This window comes from Sinocyclocheilus rhinocerous, unplaced genomic scaffold, assembly GCF_001515625.1.
Source record: "Sinocyclocheilus rhinocerous isolate Xijiao unplaced genomic scaffold, SAMN03320098_v1.1 scaffold688, whole genome shotgun sequence".
NCBI lineage: Eukaryota > Metazoa > Chordata > Actinopteri > Cypriniformes > Cyprinidae > Sinocyclocheilus > Sinocyclocheilus rhinocerous.
The window spans coordinates 2001155-2012463 of NW_015651641.1; the positions used below are offsets into that span (position 1 = coordinate 2001155).

Sequence of the window (11309 nt, forward strand, 5' to 3'; positions counted from 1 at the left end):
AAAATTTTGTTAAAGTCTTCTTAAAGGCAACATGGTAGGTGGAAAATAAAATTTGACATGTATAATTTAACTGATTGATGTACTATATGTAGGCCTACTATATATTAGGGCTGCACGATATATCGTTTCAGCATCGATATCACGATGTGCGCATCCGCGATAGTCACATCGCAGGATGTGCGATGTTTAGTATACTGATCGTTATATTTATACTGATTGTTTTATTTTTCTCACACACAGACACAGTGTCTACACCGGACTCGACAGCTGTACAGAGATACCCATTTAAATTAAATTTAGTAGCAGAGCTACTGCAAGGGATTTTCAGTGATGGAAATCCATTTATCCTTTGTTGAAACTTCCGCATCGTCGCTGAGAGCGCAGGTCACGGCCGCTTAGCAACCGCAGACGCCACGAAACTCCACGCGTTTTTAGGCGCGACATGTGGACGGCCCCAAAGTCTGTCTACACTGGACGCGACAAAGCGACCTGTGCAAATCATTTGAACTTTGTTGTCAGTACGTCATAAAGAGAACGCGGCATCAGTTTACTGTCGGGGATTTGTCGTGTCGCGCCGCATCCAGTGTAGTCAGTCACACAGCATCACTGATTATAATGGCTTCTATTGTATTTTGTCGCGTCGCACCGCGCCGCTCGCGTCCAGCGTAGACACAGTGTGAGCCACGCAGATGCACGTGAACACTGAATTCTGTTCACTTCTGCGTCTATTTGTGCCTGAAATACTGTGCTCTGCAAGTATCCTTGCAAACGCAGTTGCTTATGGCTTAGGTGAAGGGAAACATTTGAGAAAGAAAGTGGATGTGTAACAGTATATTGGTTCACAGCAGTTTAATGTTCCTGAGGCTTTCTGTGTTATGAATGTTAATCAAACATCAAAACAAACAAATAGAGCTATTGAAGTCATCTGGGTTTTTTTTTTCATATCGCAATATAGCCTATATCGCAGAAAAAAAAAATATCACAATGTGAGTGTTTTTCCAATATCGTGCAGCCCTATTATAAATACAAATGTATGGATATATATCATATATATTTTCCTCATGATTGTGTACATATTTTGCACATATATATTCAAATATACAGGTGCATCTCAATAAATTAGAATGTCGTAGAAAAGTTCATTTATTTCAGTAATTCAAAACATAGTACCATATTTTATTACATGTATTTTTTTTATATAAAATTGCATCCAGCATGATATAGAAGTATTGTCACATATTTTTCAATATATGAAAAGCAACAATTCCTCATGTATTGTTATATATCAACACTATTTTATTCAGTATGTTTTCAATATACATTAAATAATTTAATATATTGATCATTTCTTTGTGAAAGGAAAGTGTGGCACTGTGGCATGTTCATACAGTATATGCTTGTGACAAATAAACTCTGTCATAAGGTTCGAACCAAGTCGAATATAGATTGCTCACTTCGGTTAAAGGAATAATTCACTCAAAAATGAAAACTCTGTCATTCACTCATCCTCGTGCTGTTCCAAATCTTTATTGACAGCTGTGGCCATCATTTACTCACGTCATGGGGAAGAGCAGCTTGCACATTCTGAAGAGAAGAACTGTGTTCTTCATGAGAAAGTGATGACAGAATATCTAAAAGTCTATTTAATCACTTTCATTTGTATTAGTGCTACAATGTGACACAGTAGTTTGACATCATTAGTGAACAAATTTCCATTAGTAAAATATGATCCTCAAGCTTTTTGTTCATATACTTTCATTTACCTTGAGCAATAAATTAAAAAGTTCTTGTAATCACAACACTTGAGAGCCTTAGATTAGAGCGATTTCATGACAGTTGGTTGTTCATCTAATAGTAATGTTGAAAACTTTATCTTGAGGTTTGCCTTCACAAAATGAAGAAACATCCTGTAAATATTTTCAACATATCTTTATGGGAAAATTAATTTGACCAAAAAATCAGTCAGTCATGAATCATTTTTCAAATCTCTTGGCTTTTAATTTTCGGTGGTAAAACATGCAATTAAAACAACTTGAAACTGAACTTGATATGACTCCAATCATGAAAGAGTATTATAGAAGTACATAAAACATAAATGAAAAGATAAGTGAAAAACACACAGACTTTGTGCCCAATAAAAAGTAAGGCATTGGACTAAAAAACGTCTCAGGTTACGTATGTAACCATGGTTCCCTGAGTAGGGAACGAGACACTGCGTCCTCTAGGGGTCGTTATGGGGAACACCTCGTCGTGACCCGTGTCTGAAGCATACATTGAAAAAACACCAACAACACGTTGGCCGGCGACAGCCATGACGTCACTACCGGTGCGACTATAGTATAAATAGATGCCGGGAGAACACATCATCCTCTTCTTCATCTGAAGCTTGTGTCCGAAGCATGGCAAGGAGGCTAAAAACGCGTAACCCTTACCATACAGGATTTCAGAAAAGTGCGCAAAGTATAACGTGCACACTTACCACTATGTGGATTTTAGAAAGTGCGCAAAGTGCTCAGCGTGCCCACTTACCACTATGTGGATTTTAGAGAGTGCACAAAGTGTTCAGCGTGCACACTCACCACCATGTGGATTTCAGAATGTGCACAAAGTTTAGCGGGTGCACTTACCATAGCATGGATTTAAGAGTTTCCCAAGCATCGGTTCACAGATACCCGGAAGTACTGAGCCAAATGGGAGAGGCAAGCTCAAATACAACCCTCTAAGGTGAGGGGAACACTGCCTGAGACAGCATTACACAAGAAGGTTCTCGCAAATGCCACCTATACTTCCCGCTCGATGCCTCAGCAAGAGGGGATATCCTGGTGACCAGGAAGCCCCTCAGGGCGACCTAGATACAGTGTACCAGACAGGGCAGCCTGAAAGCATAAGCCCAGCCCGGACGACCAGGAGATTTTTGCAGTGCTGTGCCCGGGGGCCTGATGACCAAGAAGGCTCCCGCAGAAGCCTGTGACCTGGCCGCATAATCCAGGAAGTATGAAGCCGAAACCAGGTTATCATACCGGCTGGACACAATATCGACGAGTGAAGTAAACACTTCACTCACTTCACTCCACACACAAGGCCAGGACCCCTGGGTTGTTCGGGCTCAGACCTGGACCTTCGTGGAATTAAGGATTTGAAGGCCGCTGAGCGCACCTTCACCTCCCTGACCTTCTTGATCACCCTCTCAACGGAGGTACCAAAAAGTTCGGAAGGCGAAACCGGAGAATCGAGAAGAAAGCCCCTCTCTTTCTTCCCGATATCTGCCAGGTTCACCCACAGATGTCTCTCCGTCACTACTGGCACAAACAAACAACGCATAGATCATGTGTGTCATCGGGTGTCAAATAATGACGACATGGATGCACACATCCTCTAAACGCTTTGCTAGTGCTCACCATAATGATACGAATAAAGATCGCTCTTACCACGGAAATGCACGCTTCAAACAAAACAGTCAGTGAAGACGAAGAAGAGGATGATGTGTTCTCCCGGCGCCTATTTATACTATAGTCGCACCGGTAGTGACATCATGGCTGTCGCCGGCCAACGTGTTGTTGGTGTTTTTTCAATGTATGCTTCAGACACGGGTCACGACGAGGCGTTCCCCATAGCGACCCCTAGAGGACGCAGTTCGAAGTTCCCTTGAAAGGGAACAAACACCTTGATAACACAACTGATAATAATCATAATTTGATAAATGAAGACTATAGGTTTAAGGTGTACATTAAATGTCTTGTTACTAGTAAAGCCCTTGTGTGTGCAAGCATGTATTCTGTGAAATGTTCTGCAGTCAGGGAAGTATATAGGAATGCTTTAAAAAACTACATAATCAGACTGAATTTGTTGTGCTTTGATGACATAAACTCTATGATGGGGTGCAGTCATAAAAAATAAAAAAAAACTACAGTCCCGACACTGATAAATAGAGTTAGAGAAGGAAATGTTTCGATGAGAGTTTACCGGCATCTTAGTCAGAGATTCTAGGTCACTAGGCTGTTAAACTTTTTCATCTATTGTTTGGCTGTCTCTCAAGTGACATTTATTGATTTCCGAAATGTCTGAAAAATAAAAGATCATTATAGTAATACACAATACCAGTCAAAAGTTTTGACACTTGCAATCGAATTTGTTAATCATTGTCTTAAATACATTTTCTTTAAAAGTCTTGCCTTAATGTTTGAATTAGCTTTGTGGACCATATAAATTGTGTGTATGAATAATTATGAATTTTTTAATACAACTAATACTTTTTTTATAAATATTGTTTTATTGTTTGAGAGAATGTCCAGAGCTGAAATCTAAATGCAGATAGAATATAAAATAGTTTTGATATGTTTAGCATTTGGTCACTGCATAATTCCCATTCTTCCATTTAATGTTTCTTTTTTTTTTTTGAATGACCATTATTTTAAAATGTGGAAAATAGTTGTAATAAAGAATGAGCCAGTATGAGTCAGTGTGTCCACACTTTTGACTAGTCAAACACAGGACAATCATGTTTTCAAACATTTTATCTCATGGTGAATTTTATGAACTTGAATATCACATATATATTTATAGATACCATTTCAAATTTTTTTTATATCATGCTTTGTCAGCCATCATACCAACATTCATTTAATTTGTTTATTTAATTTTATTTATTTTAAAACATTTAATTATATAATATGAATTATACAGGTTATAATATGACATACTGCAATATATGCAGTGCTATGAGGTATTAAACAGTTCACTCAAAAATAAAAGAATTCTCTCATAATTTACCCTCATGTTGTTTCAAACCTGTATAACCTGTATTTCTTTCTTCTGCTGATCACAAAAGAAGATATTTTGAAGAACATTGGGAACCAAACAACGTGGGAGCCCATTGTCCTCAACTGTAATCACTGAGACATTTCTCAAAATATCTTCTATTATGTTCCACAGAAGAAAGAAAAACATACAGTTTTGGAATGACATTAGGGTGAATAAATTATGACAAATCTATTGTCCTTGCATTCCTGTAATGTACAGTAACGAGAAGTAGATAAGTGTCAGACTGTCACCTAAAATAAATCAATAAAACAAATAACACATATAGTAAGTGCACTTGTGAAAAGGAAGAAGGAAGTAAATGTGTTGCCCCACCTGAGACTCCACCAGTGATGCTTAACAGAGTGAGGATGAGGGATGGTTTAAAAGCCGTCCACTCCATCACTCAGTACAACACACTCAGAGCCTTGAGTCCAGAAACAGAGAGACAGAGACCTGTTACTCAGGTGAGAAATGCAATGTCTGAAACATCTCTTTAAATGGCTTTTTTTTCTTCTACAAGTTTAATTACACTAATCGTTAAACTGTGATTCTGATTGAAAATGCAAAGAATGTATTTAAAGTAATAATGAATTGCTAATTTAACAGACACCTCTCACTCAAACTGTTGTTTTTTATTGTAAAATTTGTTCAGATCGTTTTAGAATAAATTATATTTGTATTGTTTTTTCTGTGCCCCTTAAAATGTAAAATAGGTTTGTTTAAAAACTGCTAAGTTAGATAACAATGTTATTTTATACTGCAGTCATTTTATTTAAAAAGTTCATTATTTTTATTTATTTTAAAATTGATTGATTATTTCATCATATATATATATATATATATATATATTACTTTAGTGTAGAGTAATTTACCTTCAAAAATTGTTGAAATGCATAAAACTGTACAATTTGTCATGACCATATTGTCTTTTATGTGCTCACTCTAAATGTCTCAATATGTGTTTCAGAGATGAATCTTCACACTTTTCTTTTTGTGGTGGGATGCTGTTGTGCCCTTTCATTGGGTGGTAAGTTTACCAATTGATCATGCAATTGAAAATTAAACTGCTAATGATTAACAATAAAGGATTGATAACATCAAAACACATGTAAAAGTTTTTTGTTTTTTTTCTGGTGCAAGAAATTCAGTCTTGCGCTTTCAGTCATTTAAGCTGTTCATCTGGTGTAACATCCATCTTGGGTGATCTAGTTTCACTTTTTTGTTAATCAAGAAAATAAAACGCTAAATAAAACAAATTAATACAAGGCATAAATGTCTTAGACTGAGGGAAGTTACAGGCTTCACTAGAATTAGTAAATATTAGCCTTTCTAGCTCATGATGTAATACGGTTTTCTTTTTTTTTAGCAGAAGAAGAGAGTCCTGGGAGACGTTTCATTCTAGATTCAATTGAGGAGGCAAAGAAAATTGTTGATGCTGCTTACAAGTATTCTCGAGATGAGTGAGTAACATTTCTAAGAATGTTGCCCAATATTGCTGTTCTGTCATCCCAGTCATTGATCTATTTATTTTTATAAATCTCCCCACTTCCAGGAGTTTAGCAAGGGTGCGCAGAGATGTCATCAAGCCTTCCGACAAGCTACGTCTACTGAAACAGCCAGCTCGAAAGACACGAGAGGCCGTGAGAGCCGCAGACTACATGGTGCAGACACTCAGGCTGATCAGTGAGAAAGCCCATCATGTACACAAGAGGTCCATCAATGCTACAAGTATGATAACAACCAGTTGCAAATCTTGCAAAGCTCAGATCAGCTCTATCACTGTCTGATGTTTTATGCTCAAGACTGTCAATATGTGTTTTCTCCTAGACCTGCTGACTCTAGACGAGCTGAACACCATTGAACGCCTGACAGGCTGTACAGCTCAAACCCGGCCCCCATCTTGCAGGACCACACCCCTCATAAACAAATATCGAACTATCACCAATGTCTGCAACAACCGGTCAGTCTTTCCCTTCTTATACTGGGCAGTCTTTTTCAAAGACTCACTATTTGTCAAGCTAAACAACTAAATTTATAATTCCCAGGAGGAACCCACTCCTTGGTGCATCCAACACCGCTTTTGCCCGCTGGTTGCCTGCTCACTATGAAGATGGCATCTCCCTGCCCAAAGGGTGGGATCCCAACAGATTGCACAATGGTGCAACGCTGCCCCTGGTATGATGGAGATTATGAATAGTTTAATGAAGTTTACTTGACAATCAATGAGGCCACCAATCAATTAACAATGTCTGTATTCTGTCTTTCTCATTGATTGCAGGTCAGATTGGTTTCAAATCGTATTCTAAGCACTGCAGATGCTGACATAGAGAGTGACCGTGAATTTACTTTCATGCTCACCATCTTTGGGCAATGGGTTGACCATGATCTGACTTTAACGCCCTTCTCACCAAGCATTAGATCCTTCAGCAGTGGCCTCAACTGTGATGAGAGCTGTGAGCGCTCTGAACCCTGCTTCCCAATTCCGGTCAGTCAAGGATTGTCCCTCTCTCAAGGATTGTCCTACTCTCATTTTCATATAATAACAGTTTTTAACGTTATATTTCATGTGTAAACACAGGCCCCTCCAGGAGATCGACGCCTGAGTCCTGACACCTGTCTCCCTGTCTTCCGCTCGTCACCTGCCTGTGGTTCCGGGAACACTGCCTATATGTTTGGTGGGAACCCCAAAGTTCGGGAACAGATCAATGCTCTAACAGCTTTCCTAGATGCTGGACAGGTTTACGGGTCCGAGGATGGGCTAGCAAAGGAACTTCGAGATCTGACCAATGATGGTGGTCTTCTACGTGTCAATGATCAGTTCCTTGACAATGGACGAGAGCACCTGCCCTTTAGCAATTTAAAAAGCAAAATGTGTGCCACACGTCAGAAAACCCTTAATGACACAACCTTAACAGAGGTGCCTTGCTTTATTGCAGGTCAGTAACTTGTGCCTTCATAATGCAATTATCAGGCATATTTCTAGTTGTAATATATTAAATCAAACATCTAAAACAGGGGTCTCCAACCCTGCTCCTGGAGAGCCACCGTTCTGCAGATTTCAGCTCCAATCCCGATCAAACACAACTGAACCGGCTAATCAAGGTGTTCAGGGCTACTTGATAATTACAGTCAGGTGTGTAGGACTAGGGTTGGAACTGAAATCTACAGTACAGGACGGTAGCTCTCCAGGAGCAGGGTTGGAGATCCCTGATCTAAAATGTATGGTGTATGCCTATTATTTGCACAACTCCATGTTTGCAAATGCTAATGAACTCTCAATGTGTGTAGGGGATGGTCGTGTTGATGAGAACACTGCGCTCACCTCAATACACACACTTTTCATGAGGGAGCACAATAGATTGGCTCGTGCCCTCCGTGTGCTCAACCCTACCTGGAGTAGCGAAACCCTCTATCAAGAGGCAAGAAAAATTGTGGGTGCCTACAACCAGGTAAAGATACCTAATTGAAAGCACATCAAGCACAAGCAGTTACATGTGGAGTACAACATGCATGATCAACCTTTCCTTTCTCTTTTAGATCTTGGTGATTAAGGAATACTTGCCACATATCGTCGGCCCTGATGCTTACAATAGACATCTCGGACTATATCCAGGTTACGATGAGAATGTGGACCCTACCATTGCGAACGTCTTTGCCACTGCAGCTTTCCGTTTTGCCCACCTGGCCATCCAACCCATCATATTTCGTCTTGATGAAAATTACCAGAACCATCCTCAATTTCCAAGTGTGCCCCTTTACGAGGCCTTCTTTTCTCCTTGGAGAGTGATCTTTGAGGGTGAGTTTGTATGGCTTGTTGCAGCATACCTTTTGAATCCTAAATCTGCCACAACTTTTTCTCTATCTTATTTTACTTCTGCTTTACGTTTTGCTTAGGGGGCATTGATCCTCTGCTTCGTGGACTGATTGGTCGGCCAGCAAAACTGAATACACAGGACCACATGTTGGTGGATGCTCTTAGAGAGAGGCTGTTTGCCTTTACATCCCACATTGCTTTGGACTTGGCCGCCCTCAACATGCAAAGAAGCCGTGACCATGGTATACCAGGTAAATATTCTGGACTCATACACAACACATGCACACCAAGCCTCAGAACACTTTAATTCCAATCATGTGAAGCCAACCCGACTTAATGCTGCAATATCACTTCATGTGTTTTTCAGAGATGACTTACTGAGTATCCATCTGTTGTTCCTTTTAAGGCTATAATGCATGGCGTCGGTTCTGTGGACTCTCCGCCCCTCAAAATGAGCAAGAATTGGGTGTGGTAATGAACAACACTGAATTGGCTCGCAGGTTGATTGAGCTTTATGGCACCCCTGAGAACATTGACATTTGGTTGGGAGGCGTCGCAGAGCCTTTTGTTCCTGGTGGTCGTGTTGGTCCTCTTTTTGCCTGCCTCATCTCTACACAGTTCCAACACATCCGCCAGGGGGACAGGTAAATATCTCTGTGTATTTAGTCCAGGGGTGTCCAAGCCTTCTACTGGAGGGCCACTAACCTGCAGTGTTCAGCTCCAACCCTAATTAAACACACCTGAACCAGCTAATCAAGGTCTTCAGGAAACTTCCAGGCATGTGTGTTGGGGCAGGTTGGAACTAACCTCTATAGGATACTGCAGGAGCAGGATTGGACACCTCTGGTTTAGTATATGAGACTAGTATGTGTTTGAAAGGTGTTAATGTCAAGTGTCACATTGTGTTAAGGTTATGGTTTGAGAACTATGGAGTGTTCACCACCAGACAAAAGGCATCACTGGCCTCTGTTTCGCTAGCACGCATCATCTGTGACAACACCGGAATCCGCAGAGTTCCCTACGATCCTTTCCGCTTCACCAGTCCTGCCAGTTTTGTTAACTGTGGGGATATCCCAGCCTTTGATCTCACCCCTTGGATTGAAACCAGTAAGACACCAGAGCAAATAAGTTCTTAAATGCATGTGCAACATAGTCATACATAAGTCTTCTTTCTTTGACTGCAAATTTCTGCCAAAATTTCTTACTACCTTTATATGTGCTTGTAGAGTACCTAATTTTGGGTTGTATAGGCACATATCAGGTATTGAAAAAAAATTAACAATCTGTTCGCATGGTCACCATAATTTGGTTAAGCTGTAATTCAGTGTTTGACCTTTCAGATAACAGTGGCATCCACAATTCAGACATTGGAAATGAGGTTAGACAAGTGTTTTTCTCCTAAATGCAAGCAAAAAGAGCAAGTGATTTTGTTTTGCATATGACCTATAATTGAGTTTAAAATGACAATCAATTCACTGCAAAATCTGTAAACCGGACAAAGCTTGAGTATCTTCTTTGGTCTTCTTTGCTGTACACTGGATTGGCGCAGTGACATATATTAATACATTTAAATGTCACAAATATCAAGCAATATTTCATGACTGCACCTGAACTGCACCAAACCTTTGTAAGCTGTCTAGCCCTTCTTTCTGCATTTGCTTGCTTCAAGGGGATTTGCTTAGGTTTGGGGAATCTTTTACATTTAAATATGTGATTGCAAACAGTTAAGCTTATAGTACAAGCATATAACATCTATTCATTACCTCTCAGATACAGAGTCCTTCCAAGGACCTCCTGGACCCAGAGGACCCCCAGGGCAACCTGGTAAGCCAGTCATATATAAAACATGCCCTCCAAACATTACTTAAAATATCACTTAAAGATTGTTTATCATTTATTCTAATATTTAATTTTTCCAGGTCCACAAGGTGTAGCAGGTCCCCCTGGACCTCCAGGACCTCCCATTAATACCACAGGACAACAGTCTGCCTTTTTTGCTTCTGTTGGCACCATCCTTCCTGTCACTGCTAAGGTTGTTGTGTTCAATCAGGTCCTTTACAATGGACAGAACCATTATAATCAAACATCCGGACAGTTCGTCTGCCAGATACCTGGTGTATATGAGTTCCAGTTCTCATGCCTAGGAACTCGGACTTTGGGTACTGTCACCTTAAAGAAAAATGATGCTGTACAGCTAACTGCTGAAACAATTATCCTTAATACACGATCATTAGCTGAAGGGAGCGTGGTTCTGAACCTGCAGAGAGGAGACTCTGTGTGGATAGAGGCTTCTCGGGGTGCTAATGGTATAGGCAGATCCAGCTATTTCTCCGGCCATATTCTTTTCCCTGTTTGAGACTATTGTTTATAATGCATTATTATTTTCCTTTTATATAGCTGTTGTTTTTAATATTATAAATGCAGTTGCATACAAATGCACATATCCTGGTGATAGGAATAGCTAAAAAAAAAAAGCCTATAAAATGCAAATAATAAATCTGCTATGTTTCCATAGTCTTTTAAAAAATTGATTGTTACTGTATCTTTTAAGTAGGAGTCCTTTTCTGTTGTTGGTGGTGTTTGTTAGCTATGCAAAACTAAGGATTCAGTTATACTTAGTCTTTGAATTTTGAATTGTTTAAAGCTCAATTCTTCATTTAGGAACATGGATGTAACTGATCATTGTTATTTCTTT

At 39.7% G+C, this 11309-nt stretch overlaps 1 protein-coding gene across 1 annotated transcript; it reads left to right on the top strand.

The window, feature by feature from the left end:
• The first annotated feature begins 5214 nt into the window (after window positions 1–5214).
• LOC107713297 (eosinophil peroxidase-like) lies at window positions 5215–11100 on the top strand. The gene is made up of 15 exons (XM_016518758.1): window positions 5215–5264; window positions 5768–5827; window positions 6170–6260; window positions 6353–6528; window positions 6628–6760; window positions 6846–6975; window positions 7079–7285; window positions 7379–7736; window positions 8089–8249; window positions 8338–8596; window positions 8695–8865; window positions 9021–9258; window positions 9525–9721; window positions 10385–10438; window positions 10534–11100. Exons 2-15 carry the CDS (start codon window positions 5770–5772, stop codon window positions 10968–10970), a joined length of 2670 nt encoding a protein of 889 aa, XP_016374244.1. The 5' UTR covers window positions 5215–5264; window positions 5768–5769; the 3' UTR covers window positions 10971–11100.
• The last annotated feature ends 209 nt before the right edge of the window (window positions 11101–11309 follow it).

Coding starts and splice junctions, on each gene's coding strand:
- LOC107713297 (XM_016518758.1), top strand. CDS start 5,770: ATGAATCTTCACACTTTTCTTTTTGTGGTGGGATGCTGTTGTGCCCTT. Junction 8,866..9,020: donor CCGTGACCATGGTATACCAG/GTAAATATTCTG, acceptor GTTCCTTTTAAG/GCTATAATGCATGGCGTCGG. Junction 10,439..10,533: donor AGGACCCCCAGGGCAACCTG/GTAAGCCAGTCA, acceptor TAATTTTTCCAG/GTCCACAAGGTGTAGCAGGT.